The sequence below is a fragment of the Trichogramma pretiosum genome, unplaced genomic scaffold (genome assembly GCF_000599845.2).
Source record: "Trichogramma pretiosum strain Unisexual culture from Peru unplaced genomic scaffold, Tpre_2.0 scaffold54, whole genome shotgun sequence".
NCBI classification, from domain to species: domain Eukaryota; kingdom Metazoa; phylum Arthropoda; class Insecta; order Hymenoptera; family Trichogrammatidae; genus Trichogramma; species Trichogramma pretiosum.
In genome coordinates this window covers 428,123-449,961 of record NW_019641628.1, presented here as the reverse complement: position 1 = coordinate 449,961, position 21,839 = coordinate 428,123, and the positions used below count along the sequence as shown (strand labels likewise).

The window sequence follows — 21,839 nt, the reverse complement described above, 5'->3', positions numbered from 1 at the left end:
GATCTCATTAAACGATTCTCAGAATTTTCATTTATCTTGGTTTCAGTATTTCGTTTAAAAATTAAAATTAAAGATCATTCTCTAAAAATCATTCGATTCTGTGTTTTTGACACTACGGAAAAATGGACGAGACTTACTTGGTAAAAAATGCATAATAAGTTTCAATTAAGCATCTAATGTGGAATTTTGCTCTTGTGGAAAATTAAACATACGATTCATCATAAAAGATTTGTGATAATCTTATTGGTGCAACCTAAAAAAAAAAGTTTTTTTCCAAGTGTATGTAAACTTTGTGAAGTCATTCTTTTGCGTATCCATTTTTCATTTATAATATCATCGTGTATACACACATCAAAAAGGGGGTCAATGTAATTAGACGCCCTTGTCTATACATAATGTAGAACGTGCTTTTGTAAAGATGAGCACACAAAAAGGCAATATGCATTTATGTTATTATAATAACTCTCAGCTTCTGGACGCAAACATGCGGGTAGATAGAGAGAAAGAGACGATTCTACATATACGTATTTCAATACATGTATAAGTGGGATACGATATTCGATCTATAGTAATAGTAGCCTTGAACAAGCGTCCGTTCGCTATTATTATTTGTTTAACTCGTCGATATCGAAAAGATTGTTTTGTTTTAAATATTTTATGAGATAATAATATAATTTATGTCTTTGGTTTTTTACGCTTTGAAAGTGTACTACTGATATCATCGACAAAGGAAGATAACTTAGAATGTCATTGTCAAAAATTTAGCTACATTCTTAATATTATGTTTGCCTTTCAATATTTACATTACTTCTAATTTCTTTTGTTTACTCAGCCTTACTCTTTTCCTGTCGATTAAGACTTAATATACCCATAAATCTAATCAGTACCGTTATAAAAAATTATTTATGAAATTCCATACGATGCACTTGAAAAAGATACCACTCCTTGTTGAAGACGGCCAGAAAAAAATTATGTGTTTGAAGTGGCTTGCCGTATCTTATCTGGATTAGAGTAAAGTACGGGTCATTCTTCGTAATTTCGCTCGTTTCGTGGTTTCACATTAAGAATTGAAATATACATTTTATTCACATCATTTTCAAAGATACCAAGAAAAGGACGGCCAAGTTCCTACCCATTTACTCGAATCCATTTAATTGCGCGTAGGTGAATCAGCTGTGCACATGCTGACTTTATCGAAAAAAAGTTTGCATCATGTAAATTTTGTATATGCGCAGTTGGGGCAGCTCGAGATTCTTCGCGATAATAAAAATGACAAAAAAAATGAGAACGCAAACCCGCAGCATGAGGGTGTCGTACCCTACATACCTTGACCTGCGATGTCTCGACGATGACGACTCGGAGCTATTGATAAACAAAAAACGTATAATTCGTATTAATTTCAATGTTTAATATTTCAAGATATTATATTTACAAGGATTCGTACTTTTTGGTGAATCATTTGGCTTTTAAACTGACCGAAACAGCACTGTTTAATGAAATATACTATTTTGAAGAATAATAGTTTCATTCACATCGAATGAGCCTAACAACCATTATTGAATCGACGCTTTTTAAAATGTTTGTTTCGCGACAGTCAAAACGGCCGCGGGCCGGTCCGCAAAGTAAAGAAATAAAAGCAATCTGACATCTTGAAGTAAGGCCCGAAAAGTATATCTATATACGTTCTAAGGTGTCATCGACACCGCTGCTATAACCGGTAATTTTGCGTAAATTATGCGCGTTTAAAACAGGAGCTTAGTATCAGGCAGCCTAAAATTATTTTTTCCTTGCACCACGCACGTGTGTGTGTATATATATATATATACGCATTCAATGTGAAACGAAAAACTGGCCTCCGTGTTGGTCTCTTTTTAAATACATATAAATGAGGATGAGACACACTCGACTCGGGGCTCTGCTTGTGAAAGCTTATAGCAAAGCAATTCAGTCCAGTTTCGGCTCCGGATACGTTGTGCGTCGAAAGTGACATTGTTATAATTTTCGATAGTCAATCACAGTGTTATCCAGTGATATAAATAGGGCAAACATGAAAAGTATAATTTTAATCTTTTTGTTGTTTTTTTTAACTTACGCTCACACGTCTGTTCTCACTGATCAGGTGATTATTCTCTACTTGTATAGCTGCGTGAGTGTCAATAATAATCAATCCTTTGCCAACGTTTTCACGTCGTAGGTGCAAGTGCCAAGACAAATTGAAACAAATACAACGGAAAAGCTGACTCCGGACGAGGATAAATTCTTTCAAAGTTGGTTACAAAATATTCTGGGTTACGATATTTCATCGGCGACTAGTACATCGATACCGATCAAGCCTAGCCACGATGCAACGGGCTGTCCACCGTGCAGTGAGTAGATTTTCAAATTTTGCCGCTTTTACGTTCTTTGTTCAATCGTATTTTTTCATTAAGCTTGTGGAATAACGAATAAGCAGAAGAGAATCGTCGGTGGAGTCGAAACTCAAGTCAATGAGTACCCATGGGTGGCTCTTTTACTGTACAGGGGCCGATTTTATTGTGGCGGTAGCGTTATCAATTCAAAGTATGTCTTGACAGCTGCTCACTGCGTCGACAGGTAGGCCCGTTGTACTAGCATTTCTCTTATAATCAGGTACACCCGTATGATCGGTTTTTTCTTACCAATTTGACAGATTTTCAAAATCATCTATTAGCGTGCGTATTCTCGAGCACGATCGAAACTTGACCACCGAGTCGACTACTCAAGATTATCGTGCGAAAGAAGTCATCAAGCACGTAAGCTATTCCACTGCCAATTACAACAATGATATCGCTCTTATAAAGATCGATGGTGAATTCAAGTTCGACCATCGCATGAGACCGGTTTGCATGGCCGAAAAATGTCAGTATACTTTTTTCTTTTTCTTCTTCTTCTTACTTTTCTTTTTTGTTCGTAAACTTTGTTACTGCGAGAACGAGCTCGACATTTGATTGTACCGCGGCTTATTTTAGTAAAAACTTTCACCGGAATGACGGGCATTGCAACCGGTTGGGGAGCCACTTCGGCCGGGGGACCAGTTTCCAACACTCTGCGAGAGGTCAGCGTGCCAATTTTATCAAACGCCGAGTGTCGTGCTTCTAAGTATCCGGCGAGAAAAATCACCGATAATATGCTCTGCGCTGGCTACAAGAAAGGACAAAAGGACTCTTGTCAGGTATTTTTAACGACAAAAGTTCATTCCACTGATTTCGCAGTCTTTTCATGGATATGCATTTATTTTATCAGGGAGACAGCGGTGGTCCTCTGCACGTTCAAAAGGAAGGCCTGCACAGAATAGTCGGTGAGTTCATACGGCAGGATAAACATACTTTTTTTTTATTCCAAAATATTAAATTTCAAACAATTTTTATCCAGGAGTCGTATCGTGGGGCGAGGGATGTGCTCAGCCTGGTTTTCCTGGCGTTTATACCCGAGTAAATCGCTTTATTACCTGGATCGAGCGTAATACACAAGACGCCTGTACTTGTTCCGATGAAGTCATTATAAAAAGAAATTCATTTTGAAAATAAATTCTAGATAAGTTTTACGATTATATTTGTAAATATCCAATTTTAGACACGTAATATTGAAATTGTTCACATTCATATGGTTTAGTTTATTTCAATCAATCATCCAATGATTTGGCTTAGGTTAATTACACAAGTTATTTTCGTAAAGTTAATATTTGTTTTCTAAATTTTTTGATTAAAATTAATTAATTATAAAATGACTAGTATTATTTTTACTCATCATATAAGTGCATTATTATCTTTTCATTTATCCAAATTTAATGCAAATGAATACAATAGATTTACACCTATTTACGAGAAATAAGTTTTGGAATGAAAAGTGCAATATGTATGATAAATAAATAATTTCTGAAAATTACATAAAATTTTAATCTTTGGATTCAGATCTCCTCGAACACAGCCAAAACGTTTCCATCTCACCTTTACCCTGTAAAAATATATTGTTACAATCGATGTTTGATGATACTCTTGATATATATTATTTTATTAAAAAGTTCATCACCTTAACGGAAACAACACCTCTAGGTTCTATGACATATTCGTCTTCTGGTAACAAAGCTTTAGTGCTCGGTGAAATATGAATTTTCCCTGGCTAAAATTGATTTCAACGTTTTGTTAATTAATGTCGAATGATTTACTTTTGATTATTTATTCATGTTTACTTTAAATTTATGTACGAAATTCCATTGATTTTACCTTACTCGTGGTTTGCATTCGAGAAGCTGTATTCACAGTATCACCAAAGAAACAATAACGAGGAACTTTTATACCAACAACGCCAGCAACTGCTGCACCGGAATGTATTCCTAACGAATTAATTTTTTTTCATCAAAAAAGAAATAATTCTCTCGAAAAAAAACAATAATATTAATAAATAAAACATTTAAGTACCAATTCGAACTTCGATATTGACACCAGACGGCAATACAAGCGATCGGACTTGAGATATGAGCTCGAGAGAAACATTAGCCACGTTGATCGCATGGTTCTCAACTCGATCGGGTGCTCCACTGGCTGCCATGTAAACTCGTCCGACAGTTTCCACCTAATGAAATAGTAGTTATTACGGACCCAGACGAGCGATAAGCGAAGGAAAATATTTACCTTGTAGACTTTGTATTTGTCCATGAGCGAGTCAAAGCAGGAAAAAACGGCGTTCATAGAGGACACGATGTCCATGGCGTCCTCGATGGTCGAATAATTCAAATCGCAAAGCTCACAAAATAGGACCGTCACCGCGTCGTAAGTCTGGCCGCAGACAAATCCTCGTATTATCATGAGTGATTATGATATTATTTTATCACTGTAATACTTACTTCGCATGTCTCGAGCGGGCTCACGCCCGAGCGTAATCTGTCGGCTACGCTCATGGGAATCATCGAGTACAGAAGTTCGTCGCTTTTATTTTTCCATCTGTCTAAGAGCGCGTAGCTCTGCTCAAGCTCCTTGGATCGTTGCTCGGCCTTTTCGCACATCATTTCCAGACTTTTGCGAACCATTAAAATAACATATAATATGAGTGATTAATTCGATCATACGTAATGGATATATAACTTGATAGCAATTTGTCATTTACCTCCCGCAATGTTGCCACCCTGCGAGGACAAGTTCACGACTCAGACCGTGTGGATTCAGATCGTTCAGGTAAAGACCCATGCTCGGTAGCTCGTCCAGACTATTAATTCTGATGTGTAAATGATATCATGTATCAAAATATTGTTAATCAAGAGCGATGAAGTTTTCGTGAAAACTTACAATGGACTGCAGAGAAAGATTATGGCATCGATGTCTTCAATGTACCTCATTTGTCCCTTGAGCAAAATATTTCTGCTGCTGATGAGAGTATTTTTATCACCTTCGTAATTTTCACTTGTCTTTTTAAAATCAGGTGGTCTTAAAAATTCTAGCTCAAACATTACTGAATGCAAGTACATTACCTGTAAGACAATGCAATAAAAATTCATTAAAACAATGTTTTAAATTCATTCGTTTTCTAATTTATTTATACTGACAACTAAGACATTAATTTACTCACATTTCCCCAAATGAAATTCACACCTTTTGGTCGACGAATTTTGAAGATATCTGACACAGATTTACCCAAAATAGTTGAACTTCCCCAAGCTTGTAAAATCCTTTCGCCAACTCCGATGATTTTCATTTTTTTATCAATAACAACGCCGAACGGGAATAAGCGTAAAAGGACTGTGAAAGATACTGGTGAAAGTTGCCTTCCAATTGGAGTATTCATTCTTGTAATTTTTTCCATCTGCAGATGAATACATTTTTATACAAAAATTCGCTGATATTTAGGTTTTTTAAATGTTTTTCTTACGTATTGGCTGTTATCAAAATTGATACGGAATGTAACCTCCGCACTTTTGAAACTCCCATTGGTATTTGTTAATAAAGAACTTTCGAGCACATTTATATCAAGATTAATATTGTAAAGGTCTTCGGCGATCTCGTAAAGTTGTCCTGAGAAATAAGTTATGCAAGTAATGTATATAATTTCTTGATAGATCGGTAAAAGATATTCTCCTAAGAATTTGATAAAGTTGAAATTTATTACCCATAAGATAATGAGTAAATCCTGGTCTAGTTCCTCTGTATACCAGTACTACGCCATGGGCATCACATGCTGTCAAATACATCGATGGGCTTTTCATTTTCGGATAAGTGAATCGCATTTGCATGTGAATATTGTCAACGCTTTGCAGAAAATCACAAAAAAATCGTCCGGTTGCTTTGATCGTGCAGTCGTATCTTTAAAATCAAGTGAAGCTCTGATTATTTTAAAAGAATGAAACAAATTTATTAACTGGTGGATTTGCAAGTTTACCCAAGATTACTGAAAAATTTTACGAAACAGCGCCCAAAAAATGTCATAACATCGTCAACACTTCTATTTGTTCGTTTAGCGAGTGCAGCCGCCAGCTTTCCCATCAAATCATCAGAATATATTTGACGTGTATTAAAAATCACGTGGTTTTCACCAGTTTCTTTCATTAAAGCGTTCCATAAATCTTCGCTGTACTTTTCCTGCGGAAGTCAACAAAATTTATGTATTTAATCAAAAAACATATAATTTTTATACTTGAAACTATTAAAAATGTATTTTCAAAACCTTGAATTTAGGTTGCATGTGTGCAATATCGTTTAAGTTCAAGATTTCATAATATTTGTTTTAGCATGTTTCCAATTTAGAGTTTCATAATCGTTAGAATGGCTATTTACCAAGAAAAATTAACCGAGAGATTTTGAAAACAATGCTGAAATTATTGACATGATTTTCATTCTCCTTTTTTTTTCAGGAATTCGTTCATAATTTGATTTATAGCATGCTCGAAAAAATATGAGCATGACTGTAGGCAAAAGAAGTAACTGACGTGAAAAGATAATAAAATATGTATCCTTCTACGTTAGGGTGTCGTTTAAAGTGGAAAATTTCGTTCAAGCGCTTTTTATTATCTAGTTAGCTCACGTCAATTCTATTGAGAATTTGCTTTTAGTAAGACACAAGGTGAGATAATTTGATTCTTCACGTAGTATATTTATCGTATTTTTAAAATTCATAAATGATCAATAGCTGCAAAATTTATATTTATTTAATAAAATAGAAATATCCGGGCTTATTACTTATGAAAATGCACTATTTGTAACAGTACTTATTCCCGATGGAAAAATTCTATGAACTATTGTTTTTTACAACAACGTGCGAAATATATCTCGTTATTTTTTAACAATTGAGTCGTTTTGCAAGTCAGCTATTATATTACACCACTCATTACGCAGAGTAGAAATGTTTAGGATAAACGACAGATTGTCCGAAAAAATATTAATTCATAAACCGAGAGTATTTCTTTAATTTTATGAATAAAAATTTTCATGGAAAAGTTATACTTTACCTGCACAAAGTGCTGCACGCTTTCTAATAGCATTCCATACATGTTTGACAGTTGTGTAGCCGCAAATTTTTACTTCAAGCGTCTATGAAAATATCCTTCACGGAACCTTGTACCTTTTGCAACGAAAATGCGGCAAATTTGAAATCCTATTAGCCCATCGATGGTCACTTTTCCACTGCCATCACCGTGACTAGAAACACTTTTGAACTGTTCGATAGCATGAGCAACTTAGACATATCAAGTCCCCTTTGGTATCATTATAGTCGCTGTACTCCGCCGCTTACCGCTGCTGCGTGCGCATCTTCTATTTTTGCTGCTCTGATCTTCGATTTCACATAAGCGTAAAGGGACAATCTTTTGTACGTTGCACGTGATATTTAATTAGTCCATTGATCATTCACCCATTTATTCTTCGTATACATATTTAAAATACTCGCTCGAAACACGCGAGCAAATTAACAGCTGGCAAACGCTGCTTTGATCGTGATTATAGTTTTTAATCGAGGGGGACATCTGCACAGAATACTTGACAATTCAAATAAGTCACAATACTTGTATTTTAGCTAATGATCAAGACTCTACTGTAGCTTTACTTTATATACTTGAATAGTAGTTCACAAGTAACCCAAGTAACAAAAGTGAAATGTTTCAAATATATTGTTTTATAGATTTGCAATTAGAGCTTGAAAGTAAAAAGTTCCTGTAGCTCTAGGGTACTTCTAACTTAATTAAAGTCGAATCCATTAATAATCATTTGAGCGTCACGTACACAGGCGTAACGTGCTTAAGCTCCATTAAAACTAAGACTAGTGTAACCCCTTGATTTATTTGAGCTTTGTATTTTTCCTAAGTGCAATAATGCAAAGGAAAATAATTCAAAATCGTTGATATCAATCTGCATGAGATATTTCAATACTGGCCCTTCCCAGATGAAGCTCTGTGATCGTTTTGAAAATGACTTTTAAAAACAAGTTTTGAAAAAAAATTGTATTCGCGTAAATTAGATCGAATATATGACTAAATTTTTGTATGTGTACATGTGATGCTGATAGTAGTAATCCAACATTTTGCAGCTGCTGCAGTTTGTCCATTGTTTTTATTTCAATAAGGGGTACACCTTCATTTTTTGTTACTTTTTGGATAAACTGCTCAAACTACGAATCTCAATCTAAATTATCTATAAATTATCAATATAAATTATCTAAATTAAATGATCTAAAAAATCAATATCACTCCAATATTATTCAATTTTCTATTTTTCTCAACCCATTTTGCAAACTCTGCACAAGTAGTTAGTAATTTTGTCCTTCATTTATATTTTACATATCTAGCCACTGCGATCCCCGCAAAGAAAAGGCTCAAATATATTTAAAAAAAAATTCATACAGCTTTTTATAAACTTTTTGTGATCTATTTTATTTTCAGAAATTTTAATATTCCGAATTCATCAATTCTGGAAATAGTTGCAGTAAGTTTAATTTTTCAAAAATATTATTTACAAGTTTTTTTATGTTTTATCAGCTTTATAATATTTATAATGAAAGATTTTAAACATAAGTTATACGTATTATAAAATTCAATAGATATTAATTATTTCAAAAGATTTTAAAAATCTCATTTCAAAAATCTTTTATACTATAACATTACCATCTGAGAAAATTAGTTTTAGCCGGCTACAGTAGATGGCAGCAATAATAAAGATGTTGTGCATTCTATATCTTTTTATGCATATGGAGCATTCATAACATGTCATCCGGATTCGTATTACGGTACTTTATCTGTGTGAGTTTACACACTCACAGACTGTTTTATTATTTGCTGACTTTGATGTTTAGTACACAGTTTTTTGATGAAAAAGTTTAGTCGATCAAATCAAAACGTTTCAAACTCATAACCTTGTCTTTCTACTTTTTATACACGCGAGTAAAAAATAACATTGAGTAATGTGTTGATGTGGTAAACAATTTAGTGTTTTTAGTCGTTAGTGTTTTTGTGATTTATTTAATATTCGTGAGTGAATATCGATTGGTTTTGAAAACAAAGTGCTAACGATGGCATCGGCTAAAGAGTCAGCTGATATCCAACCAACATCTCCGTCAGAAAAATCCATGACAAATAGCATAAAATCTGAAAGTGAACATTCCACTAGTAATTATTCTATCAAAGAAGATAAGTGGCCAGATTTAGTTGTTTCGAGACCGAGGAAATTAGATCCCTGGTGGACACCGAGACGTGAGTTTAATTTTGCATTTTTGATAAAAAAATGAAACTAAATGAGATAAAAAAACTCTCAATTGTTGTGTATCAGTAGAACTGTACGATTAGTTTGCGTGCTTGTTGGGTAAAAAGTAGTAAGCAAACAGTATAAGTCCGAGCCACGTGACAACTTAAAAGCGTCTAATGGGCGGCATGATTTAATTTTTTTTTTGTACTGCTACCTGTTAGATTCGCATGTAAAGTTTACTATTTTAATTTATTAGAGTATTAAAAACTCAATTTTATAGGGAGATTTTCAACACTTCCCACAGGATTTGAAAGTTAAATGATCATTCGTAAATGTTCAGTATTTAGTTTTATTTATTACATCATAATACATGTTTTTTTCTTCAAATTTACACATCCTTTAATTCAATGCAGCACTGAAAATGAAAATTTATGCAATGAAATCATCAGTTTCCTTACAAAAATGAGTGTACACCAATAATTAATCACTAGTATCATACGAGAAAACATAATTCGTTCTAATATTTTATTGATATTTAATTAATATGAATGGGTTCCAATTCTCAATAAACATCTTAAACATTTATTTTTTATTACTTTGTCACAAGTGTAAGTTAGTTATTAATATTTATAATTTTTATATCAATATTTGAATTATCTTTTGCGTAATTGGAATAAAATATTATTACCCTAAAAAAGAAAAAAATATCTACCACATCGGCAGCTGTTCATGCAGCTGCAGCACATTCAAACGTTAGTTTCATGATGATTATGATAAGCAAATATAGATGGCACCACGATTGCATTAGTCCAACCATGCTTTATTGATTAATGTAGGTGGAGGCATTGTCAGCGGCAAAATCGATATTCACCTCCTTCGCCGCTTACATGTTGTTTCGTTGATATTTCGCTACCCAGAGTATAATTTTAGCCTGAGCTAGGCTCATCAAAACTCTCGTTATTGTCCTGTTGACAATTAAATTGATCACTCAAAAACCATTAAAACAAATAGTGCAAAGTAAAGTGGCATACTAAAACATTTTATTTTCAAAATAACATTTCCAAATTGATTTCTTGCGGCGCAATACAAGTATTACACTTCAGTCGTTTTACAAAAAAAAAGCGAACGTTTATATTGGGCTGAAGAAAATTAAGTGTTGATAGTACAGTGAATCATATTTTTGGCCATTACTTATTGAAATCAAGAAAAAGCAGATTTATAGAAACTTGGTATTATCTGCAACTTTTCGGGCAGATAGAAATCAGCTGTGTTGCGCATGTGCCTAGTATTTTGATGATTCGCCCCAGAGTATTAAAGACAAAATCAATTGAAAAAGAATAGAGACAGACGAGATAGCGAGAAAATGTTGGATCAAGAGACAGCGGGTAGTGCCCAAGACACGATTTATTTATGTAATTTTCGAGTATCGGTCGACGGAGAATGGCTTTGTCTAAAGGAGCTGCAAGACGTCGATTACGCGATGGCCGACTCAATGCAACGTTCGCCGTCTCCTCCATTAGACATCATACCAATAGGTAGTCGATGTGAAATGCATCAACCAAACGATGATGAGGCAGAGCTTATTGATGGCGATATTCTTTCATCACCTACTGCGCAGCACGAGTCTTATTTGTGTTTGTATTTTCTTTGCCTGATGTGATGCACTCTTTACTATCAACTTTTCTTTTTCATCTTAAATCTTGATTGTTGATTTAGTTCGATTTTGGTTTGCAGTTGAATTGTTGCTTCGTATTTTTTTTTATCATTGACTTTTTGTGTGAATGAAAATCCTTTCACCTTTTAAATTTATTTTTACTCATATAAATCATGGTTTCATAGAGAGCATTTCACCTATGTATGTTTTGATAAAATTTGTTTTATCACCTTGTAGCAACCCTTCATTGATTGGATTCAAAATTTTTATCATCGAATTTAATTATATGTCATATTGAAAATATAATTATCAGAACAATTTTTTTGCTATTTTTTCCAAAATCGAATATATTTTTAGCTCGAGATCCCGTGATAATTGAGCGGAGCAATCTAGTAAATATATCAAAACTCATCGTTAAAGAGCTCATTGAAACTTCCTTAAAATATGGACGCATGTTGGATTCTGATCATATGCCTTTGCAACATTTTTTCATCGTTCTTGAACACGTGTTAAGACATGGATTGAGGCCTAAAAAGGTAAAAAATATGAAATTAATGACGCAAATGATATAGATAAGTCATTAATTTATTGAAAAAATTGTAGGGCTTACTTGGACCAAAGAAAGAGTTGTGGGATATTCTTCAGCTCGTTGAAAAGTATTGTCCTGAAGCTCAAGATATGACTTCTAGCATACGTGATTTACCTACTGTGAGGTAGGCTTAATTGTATCCCTTCAACGTTCATAATGATCAAAAGTTTTTAATTAAATTATCAATTTTAGAACTGCAATGGGTAGAGCTCGAGCCTGGTTGAGAATGGCACTAATGCAAAAGAAACTCGCAGATTACCTCAAAGTATTGATAGATCACAAAGATGATCTACTTGCAGAGTATTTTGAACCTGATGCCTTGATGATGAGCGATGAAGCAATAGTCATAATGGGACTGCTAGTTGGTCTGAACGTAATAGATTGTAATTTTTGTGTTAAGGTAAATTCGTTATGAAAAAATACAAATGAAATGAAAAAACATGATTATAAATTGATCTTAAAATGTAAAAAATAATTTTTTATTTAAATAATGTTCGAACACATATGTTTTTTTATAATTTACAATTTGATATAAAATAGAAATTATACTTTTGAAAAGATTTCGGACACAATTTATAAAAAGTACTTTGAAATATAACATTTTAAGAAATCATTCTTTTTGAGATTGTCCTTGTAATTTATTGTATACAATTCAATTTTTTTAATTTAAAAAACATTGTCCAATAGGAAGAAGATTTGGATTGCCAACAAGGTGTTATTGATTTTTCACTGTATCTCAGAAATAGTAACCACATACCTGGAGAGTCACCAGATGATGAACTTGATAATGATAATATGACTACGGTTCTGGATCAAAAAAACTATATTGAAGAATTGAATAGGCATTTAAAGTAAGAAATAATTAGATAATATGGTTATTATTGTCACGATTTGTAAAACATAAAACTTTTTTTAGTGCAACAGTGCAAAATCTCCAAGCCAAAGTTGAATCTCTTACGACGACGAATGCGTTGATGATAGAAGACTTGTCGATTTCGAAAAATAACCTTCTTTCTCTTCATTATGAGAATCAACAGTTAAAAAAAGAGTTAGGAATCGAAATCAAAGAGAATGAGGTAATTTTAACAAAATTTTATAATGGACAAAATTATTTTTACATCAAATAAAATGAGAAAATGTTTATTTTAAAATAGATAAGTAAAGTTCCATTCAAAATAACTGAAACAACTACAGAAGCTGAAGAGCTTAGGTGTCGATTAGAAATGGAAAGAAAATTAAGACAAGAAGCTGAAAAAGAACTTCAAATGCAGGTCCATATGATTGATCAAATTAAAATAAATTTAGTTTATGTACATTCAATCAAATTTAAATATTATAAAATATATTTCACAGGTTTCTATGAAATCAGAAATGGAAGTTGCCATGAAGCTTTTAGAAAAAGATATTCATGATAAACAAGACACTATTGTATCGCTGAGGAGGCAACTTGATGATATAAAGCAAATTAACTTGGAAATGTATAAAAAGCTTCAGGTGATTGTCATTTGTTTGTCTTATGTTTATTCTAATCATTTTATTTCATTATATGTACATAATCTATTGTCCTCAAATACCTAAACACTCAAACATATTTTTTTCAATTTTATAGAAAAAATTTAGCAGTACCACAACCAGAATTCCCGTTTTCGTTATTTTTATTTCATTGTTGTCATGATCATCACATTTATCGATAAAACTGTTATAACTTATAGGAATGTGAATTCGAGCTGACACAAAAAGGCGAGCTCGTGAGCAGATTGCACGCAAAAACAAATCAAATCGGCAAGTTGCTGAGCAATCTCGAAAAATTTAATCATATAATGAAGGACGCCGAGAGTATGCGTAGTCCCACAACACCGTGTGGAACCGCGAAAACAATATCGAATCGTACGAGTCCGTCGACTCCGCACGCACCTGCGATACGACCAAAATCTATTTGCGGGCCGTTGGAAACCAAACTTTCCAGCGGCTCTCAAATGGGTAAACAAACCTCGTCAACTGGAAAAGCAAGTAAAGTTGATTCGTCCACGCCGGGGGAAAAAGAAAAGTCTGAATCAACTGCGGAAAAATAAACACTTTTCGAACATTCATTTTTTTTATCTAAAAAAGCTTAAATCTTACGAATTGATCAAACTAGTCGAACAAGTATGAGACGCGTATAATTAAGGTTGTTTTTGACAACAAATTCATACTTCGCTGTATTAAATTTCAATCTAGTCGATATAATTTACATTTTATAAGAAATAAAAACCATACGTACCAAAGTGTGTTAGTTTAAGCAATGTTATTGCAATCGAAGCAAATGTTTTAATGATTCCATCGTTTATTTATAACAAAAAATGTTTTGTTATGTGAACATCGTTATTTTACTTGAAGCTTTTCTTGGGTACAAAAATGTAGCAATTAATTTCAGCTTCAATTATGTTACAGTATATATATTCACGAACTACGGAAAATTTTAAGTGTAAATTATGTTATTATGATTTATATAAGTCTCGACGTTTTTTACCTTCATTCATACATTTTTACATGAGATTATGTTAAAGCTATGCCTTCATCCGTAATAAAAAATTCAATGCACAAGTTGTTTTCTTCATATTCCGTTTTTTTGTGATATATTTCAGGAATGCGAAAATTCACTAAAACACAAAACAGAACTGATTTCTAAATTGGAAGCAAAAACCTATTCAATGACTGATATCATCCAAAGGATGGATGAAAAGTAGGTTCTATAATCATTATATTAAAGTCTAAACATCAAGTCACATGTATGTATCTAATTTTGATTTGAGCGAGTGCTATATTTATAGTAAAAAAATTGCTATGACTTTTTGATGTAGGCAAAGTTACGTTGGCATTGAAAACTTTTATATATTAATAAAACTGTGATTTTATTAAACATGTATCAGATGTTAATAGATCAAAAATATACATTCTGTTTCCGTACATTATATTTGATCTAATCCAATCTATCTATAAGACATTATGAATGCTTGTATAAATCTCTAATAATAATAAATATATGATTAACTAATTACTAATACCTTTTTCACTAACATATTGACTCTATTATAAACTCATTTAATAATATCACGTGTCTTTAATTTTTTCCATTAATTTTTTATTTTTTCATGGTCATTCATTTTTTGAAACTAACATTGAACCGTTTTCGTACTTTATTTAAAAAAACATTTTTTCAATACAAAAGCGTATGAAATTTCAGACATTGTTTTGACAATTCCATGCAAGCAACAGTTGATATTCTTTTTTACTAGCATATAAAATTTTACGTGTATCTTTAATTGTATTTTTGTTTAACTAACGATACCCTAAAAATACCTCGCTCCGAAGAACCTGGTCAATTTTGAAGTTACGAAAAATATTGATAAAACAATATAAAAGTAGCCATTTATTAATGCTGTTATTGATGGCCTTTTATTGAAAAATGATTAAGTAAATAAAAACATTAACCCGGGGTAATCGTTTTCTGTACTCATGCATGCACGAAAATTGAATCTTTAAAATACTAATAATATTTTTCCCAAAAATACCTATCGGTTACTATTTTCCAAAAAGTTTAGCTACCATGATGTTCCGTAATCAATGCCAATATTAAAGAGCATAATTTTTATGTTCGTTCAAAACTAAACTTTATAATTTTTATAGCAGAATATTATTTCCCATTCGTACCTTCAAAAGGAAAATTGATATTTCGAGCAAGTAACGCAAGAAAATCCAAAAAAAATCAATTACGTTTCGCTGCGAACTGGAGTCTCGTGTCAAAAGTAAACTCATAGAATGCATATCGCAAACGAAGTTAATCAATCGGATTGCGCGCAAGATTCAATCGCACTGCACTCGATTTCTGCTTTACGAGGGTATATTTGAGGCATGGAAAGCGCGCGAAGAGAGCATGTGTATGGATGTGTGTGTGTGTGAGAGAGAGAGAGAGAGAGAAAGTGAAAAAAGTTTATCGATCAAACATACATGTGGCTCGATGTGTATACGTGTGCGGGTAGAGCTAAATTACAAACGCACGTAGCCGCAAAGACTGTATACACAGAGAGACGTAACTAAGAATCGATTTTAATCGCTGCTACACAGGTACAAAGCAATCGAGGATGTTCGCTCGGGGCAAGAGGAGCGAGTACGAGTTTTGGGCGCCGAGGCGGCCGAGAAGGAGGCGAGGGCAACCGGTATCGAGCGAGAACTGAAAATCGAGCGCGAATGGAGGGCCTCGCTGCAGGAGTCATCGATCGGCAATATCGAGAGAATATCCCAGCTGCGCCAAGAGGTCGATCAACTGAAGATGGAGTCGGAGGTACGTATATGCGCTTTTCTTGCCTCGCTCTCGCGAGCGGAAAAAACTTGACGCCAGCCGTTCTTTTTTTTGCCTCGCACAGAAGTACAAGCAACTTCAAGAGGAGCACTACGCCCTCAAGGAGATCTGCTCGGAGCAGGAGCGCACCTTGGAGGAGCTCGGGGCTCAGCTGAGCAGCGCCAAGCTGTCGGTCGCAGAGCTGCGCGAGGCCTGCTCGTTTCAGCAGGCGCAGCATCAGCAGGCGCAGCTCGACGGCACCGCCGCCTGGGCCAACGACCGCATGGTCACCCAATGCAAGGGCTGCAGCCGCGAATTCAACATAGCACGTCGCAAGGTAATCAAACTTTTTAACTACCCGAGGCCGGGCGCAGCGCGTCGGTCTGATTTGCGCCTTTGTGTGAGTGTATAGGGGGGAGCGCAGTATAGGTATATAACACGCACACGTTTATACAGAGAGAGAGCGAGAGAGCCGTAGTGTGCTGCATTGCTGCTCACCGAACAACTTCTCTCACTAATCGTTTACCAGTAATTATCTCTCGTAGAGTCGGTGGTAGGGCGGCTGCGAGCACTCGGAACTTCCATTTCCATTCGCACGCGTGCACTCGCTGCGCCGCTCAGTGCATCCAAAGAGAGAGAGAGAGAGAGCGAGCGAGAGAGAACTTAATTAGGAAATAAAGCGCGCCAAATAATGAGTCGTTCCGCCAGCAGCAGCCGTCCTCGTCGTTTCGGGCAAATATTGTTTCTATTCTTTTGCTTGTTTCGCGGTGACACTCTCGAAAGTCTACCTCTCTCGCTCTCTCTCCATCTCTCTTTGGATTCGGATCTTATTTAAGCTGTGGATTCTTGAAACGCCCGTTAAGCTCGGAAGGCAGTGCAGCGGAGCTACTGCGCGCTTTCAATGAAACGTGCTTTGCTCACCTGATGCTCTTTGTAGCATTATAGCCTACCACCTGTACACGTCTTTGATTTTCTTAGAATGCCGCGCGCTTTTAATCCGCTCTGCAAATAATACATATTACTTGTACAGGTGTAATTATAGGATTTCGCCTTTTTTCTCCCCCCTAAGTGGGTTTATTAAAAAGTACGGCCAAAGTTTTATTTCACCAGAGAACGCGAGCGGAATGCCGTAAAAAACCGCGATGAAAAATCCGATGTTTTCAGAAGGATCGCGAGCGAATTTGTCCGAGTAAGCAGGAAAAATATCCGCGCTGAAAAATATTTAGAAAACAGGGGGCCGGGGATACTTTTTCTGAAAATACAGCCTGAATGTCGAAAAACAGTGAATTACCCGTCGTCACGTCAGCCACATCCCTATAAGGCCACGAAAATGTCTCGAATCTGCATTAAATTTATGTTCTCGTCACCGAAAAAATACGCCCATATCGGCATCGTACGATCTCCGAGAACAACGACATCATCGCCTCGGCGAACTCGCTATCGCCGATCGGTAAATATAAGCGATAAAAGCAGCTGTTAATATGCATAGGTGCGAAAAAGTTGCCAAGTCGTCGTCGTCGTCGTCGTCGTCGTCGTCGCGATAGAGATGTCGGATGTGAAATTTTCCCTAAGTATACGCTTCGTTAGAAACACATAGCTGTACTCACACTTACACACGCTCAAAAACATATGCGGCGCGTGGGTGAGTAAGTTATTGCATAATAACAAGGCCGCACAGAGAGAGAGAGCAGCTCGCCTCGCGGGAATATATCCCTTATAACGACGCCTATTTTTTTTGTACCTACCCACCCGCGTGCGGCGCCCTGCGCGCAACACACTGCATCCAAGCCCCCGAGCGTTGCCTGCGTATTAACATATACAGCATATCATGAATAGAGCTGCTTTATTACGTTATCGTCGTCGCTGTCGTCGCAATCATAATATTTTGCCAATTTCGAGAAGAATGTGAATAACTCGACGAATCCCAATTTTCATGGTAAAAAAGAGTAACTTAGTTTGACTAATGGTCCAATCCTGCGGGATTCATCGATATATAACTCGGTGGTATACTCAAGATTCATGACTTTACTATTTCGAAACCCTATCGGATAATAATCGAACTTATTCTCGCGCTCTCTAAAAGCTACACGTCTTCTGGTCGAACTCTAATAAGTCACACAGGTGCGGATAGCTTCAATAATTAACACGATCCAATTCTCTTATCGGCAAACTAATATACGTACAACATGCACATACACACACACACACACACACACACACACACATACTCGCAAGTGCACCGTGTCATTCCTGAACCTTTGAACATTGTCCCCTAGCATAATTTATATATTTTTCCAAATGCGAAGATGCAGTAGTTATCCCCGAGCTGGCTTGTCATCGGGCTACGATATTTATGGACTTTTCGGGGATCTCTCTCTCTTTCTCTTTCACTCTCGCCGCTGCGCCGGGATAATCGAGTTTTCCTAATGCCACGACGATCCAATTATCCGAAAATATTTCTCGCAGCTCGCGCGTATATTTCATAATTATTATTGAATCCTCATTTCTCTTTGTCTTTTTTCAGCATCATTGCCGTTATTGCGGCAAGATATTTTGCAACTCGTGCAGCGACAACAGCATCGCCTTGCCGAACTCGACGAAGCCGGTGCGCGTCTGCGACGAGTGTCACGTCGTCCTCGTCGGCCGCTACTCCCTGGTGCATTAAGAGGAAAACAGCCAGTCCAACGCCGAGTTATGGATACATACCTTATGTACTATATAGACAGTGCCTTGCAGCTATTGATGTATGCGTTTGTATACATAAATCATTCTGCGCGTTTAAAATTATGATCGTTCTCGTTTTAGCGTGTATGTGTAAGGCCACATCTTGTTTGGACCGACTGACACGTCCATTTCCATGTAAAGACACATTACATTTTATTGAGAAATTATCAAGTCTATTTTTTAGCACAATTTTTAAATAAAATTTTTAATCTTCCAAGACAAAACGTGATGGGAGGGGTCTCACACATTTGTAACTTTAGATCGTGTTATATCAAAAAAGATTTTTACTCGTTAGTGTTACAAGAAAGAAGCTATTTTTACGCATATAGGTACTTTTGCACGCACAATGTATGCTAAAAGGAATTATTATATTGTTATAAATCTTATACGATGTAAAAAGATTCAATTTTTATTATATTGTACAAGGAGAAAAAAATATATGTATTGAGTTCAAATAATAATGCGTAATTGTATTTTTTCCCGCGATCAGCATCGCCGAATCATTACATCGCGGTCGATTATGCAAAGTACGCATCGTCACATCGATTTCCAATCATCGCTTATTGTATCGTCGATTGCATCCGCTTATGCGTTAATCCGCTCGAGCGAGCCTTCCGCGTGAAAAAGAAACCCGAAAGAAGGCGAAATCTCGATAAATGTTAATTTTTTCCATATATAGTCTTTGCAGGAGGGAGCATGACTAGGCAGTGCGGCAGTGAAAAAAGCTTCACATTTCAGGAATCTCGATATTTTTGCGAGCCACAACAAGAAAGGGGTAAGTTAGCATAAGCGAGGGGGATGGGAAGTAAAAGTCAGTTTGGTCACGCAACAGACGGATACTTTGCAAGGTTAAATCCTGCAATTTGAAGAGAGAGAGAGAGAGAGAGAGAGAGACGGCGCACGGCCACGCACCCCGAGACTTATCACCGTAACGATTGTAGACTTTTGACCTAGCGCAGCTGCAGTCAGCTATACGAGGTTGGCAGGCGTAGACCAGCAAAAATATGCAGCCGGCACAAGTTGTGCAGCTAGCTACACACACCCAGAAGCAGCAGCTCATAGCTGAAAGGCCGCGCGCGGGCAAAACACTGTAATTTCACTCGTCCATCGCATCGCATCGCTGTATACCGCTGCTGCCAGAGCTGCGGGGGCAGGTCAGGCGGGGCGCGCTGCACCGAGCAAGGCACGAGGCAGCTTCTGCGGCGGCTCGCATATAGCTATTCCACTTGGCTGAGTAGTTCGCATGCTCTTTGCACTCTTTCTTCCTCTATTCATTTCTGATGCAGCACACACCGACTAGCGAGCGAACCTCGAGCTGGAGGTGCTTTGCGTGCTATGCCTATTTTCTTTGTCTAATAACAACACAAGTGTATACATGCAGCAGCTGTAGTCTCTGCGCGCATCCACTTGCCGTTAAGTAAGAGCGCGGAAAAGCGTGTTTATGTATGCGCGTTGCGGGCGCTGCACACACACCGACTTGCCTCCTCGCATCTATGTGTGCAGCGGCATTTTTGTTCTTACGCGTGAGAGTCTGCGGCCTTTAAGCTGGCTGCACACGCATACACCCACGCGCCAAGCAATACTTCCTTCCCCCGTTTTGTTTTCTCTTTTCGGGGTTTTTAAGTTTCTCATCAGTCTGCTGCATTTCAATGAAATGCACTCGTCATACATATACTATATCTACTGTATATACGTACGCAGCGCAAGTAAAGTCGAGGTTTTTTTTTCCTAGAAAAGCCCCGATACTTCGAGCCCGCAAACTCCGCGAGCACAAGTGTATACGCTCTCGATTGTTTCGCGGGCCCGAGTAAAATCGAACTTTTTTTTTTCATCCTTCGATACACACAAGCACAAGGAAAAAAAAAAGAAAAGAAAAGAAGAGGAAATAGTCGTCGTAGCTCTCTCGGGCCAGGTTGGATGACACACTGCAGGACGAGAAATTGGACCCGTTGCGCAGGATTAAGCGGACGCGCGCGAGCAGCCGGCTTACTCGCTGGATTACACGATCAAGCGACCGAGTGCGCAGTGTGTGTATACGTGTCTTATGTGGAGCGAGAGAAAATTAAGCAGGCCGAATTGTTGCACGGCGCTGCGCACGTAAGGCTGACTGCCGCCGTCGAGGCTCCGCTACTCTGCATTGCGAGGCGTATTATAGGCAAGCCAACTTGTCGGGCTATCTACGACTTTCGAAAGCTCGTTAGCTCACACACAGAGTATATATCCCTCCCCCATCCCTTCTCCCTCCTCCTACCCCCCAGCACTACTCGCTATTCCCAACCCCCCTCGTCATCATGATTCCTTAACGAGGCTAAATTGAAATCGATCTATTTATGTGTGTGTGTGCGCGAATACTTGTGCATCTGTGTTTTCCCCCTGTATAGCATGTGCAGTGCGCGCGGCCTAAACAAGCAAGCCTAGAGCTTCTCTCATTCGTTTTCGATCCGCATAATGCACGGGCGCGCGAGCTCAAATACACCTGTACAAGCTGCGCGCGCCCAACTATAGTTTTGAGAAGAATAAATTTCAGGAGCGCGCGTCGGTCGGGCCGACGTACACGTTTATGTTTCAGCGAGTATTTTTTTAACATTCCTATGCAACGATGAGTCGGGAATGGTAGAGCCAGTCGCTTCCGCGCGGAAAAAAAACTGTTTGTTCTGCTTTCCAGCGGCTTATTATCCGTGTTGAATCTACAAGGGTCATGCTTACTTTTTTTCTATTAAAGAGCTTATGCGTAGCACGCAGTGCGTGCATCAATCGGCTAATTAATCGGTCAACAAGATTCTGCTGTTAAAGACCTTTTCAGACGGTTAAGCAGTAAATACTCAAATAACGATTATGATTACGTTTTTTCTTCGTGGTATAAATAATTTTGCGCGA

At 36.8% G+C, this 21,839-nt stretch overlaps 3 protein-coding genes across 6 annotated transcripts; 2 read left to right on the top strand and 1 right to left on the bottom strand.

The window, feature by feature from the left end:
• The first annotated feature begins 2,047 nt into the window (after nucleotides 1-2,047).
• Nucleotides 2,048-3,539, top strand: LOC111693684 (trypsin-1-like). The gene is given in 7 exon segments (XM_023459083.1): nucleotides 2,048-2,100; nucleotides 2,152-2,366; nucleotides 2,430-2,592; nucleotides 2,669-2,877; nucleotides 2,988-3,190; nucleotides 3,262-3,316; nucleotides 3,391-3,539. Coding segments are annotated over 7 exon segments (1,047 nt in total).
• Nucleotides 3,540-3,912: 373 nt separating this feature from the next.
• Nucleotides 3,913-7,533, bottom strand: LOC106651258 (soluble guanylate cyclase 89Db-like). Its single transcript, XM_023459082.1, has 13 exons — nucleotides 7,454-7,533; nucleotides 6,388-6,587; nucleotides 6,118-6,311; nucleotides 5,881-6,023; nucleotides 5,581-5,814; nucleotides 5,301-5,482; nucleotides 5,122-5,229; nucleotides 4,862-5,030; nucleotides 4,650-4,793; nucleotides 4,437-4,590; nucleotides 4,242-4,351; nucleotides 4,048-4,137; nucleotides 3,913-3,972 (listed from the first exon to the last, which is right to left on the bottom strand). The coding sequence occupies exons 1-13, from the start codon at nucleotides 7,493-7,495 to the stop codon at nucleotides 3,913-3,915; spliced, it is 1,830 nt and encodes a 609-aa protein (XP_023314850.1). The 5' UTR covers nucleotides 7,496-7,533.
• A 1,655-nt stretch (nucleotides 7,534-9,188) lies between these two features.
• On the top strand, nucleotides 9,189-19,393 carry LOC106651345 (RUN and FYVE domain-containing protein 2). 4 transcript variants are annotated; one of them, XM_014369788.1, is made up of 12 exons: nucleotides 9,189-9,685; nucleotides 11,689-11,867; nucleotides 11,935-12,044; nucleotides 12,113-12,320; nucleotides 12,608-12,771; nucleotides 12,837-12,996; nucleotides 13,075-13,191; nucleotides 13,274-13,414; nucleotides 14,545-14,642; nucleotides 16,025-16,241; nucleotides 16,324-16,575; nucleotides 18,763-19,393. In XM_014369788.1, exons 1-12 carry the CDS (start codon nucleotides 9,505-9,507, stop codon nucleotides 18,901-18,903), a joined length of 1,968 nt encoding a protein of 655 aa, XP_014225274.1. In that variant the 5' UTR covers nucleotides 9,189-9,504; the 3' UTR covers nucleotides 18,904-19,393. The 4 variants fall into 4 exon arrangements, with proteins under 4 accessions (XP_014225274.1, XP_014225275.1, XP_014225273.1 ...); XM_014369789.2 differs by lacking the exon at nucleotides 9,189-9,685 and adding an exon at nucleotides 10,408-11,212; XM_014369787.2 differs by lacking the exon at nucleotides 9,189-9,685 and adding an exon at nucleotides 10,411-11,311.
• Nucleotides 19,394-21,839: the final 2,446 nt, after the last annotated feature.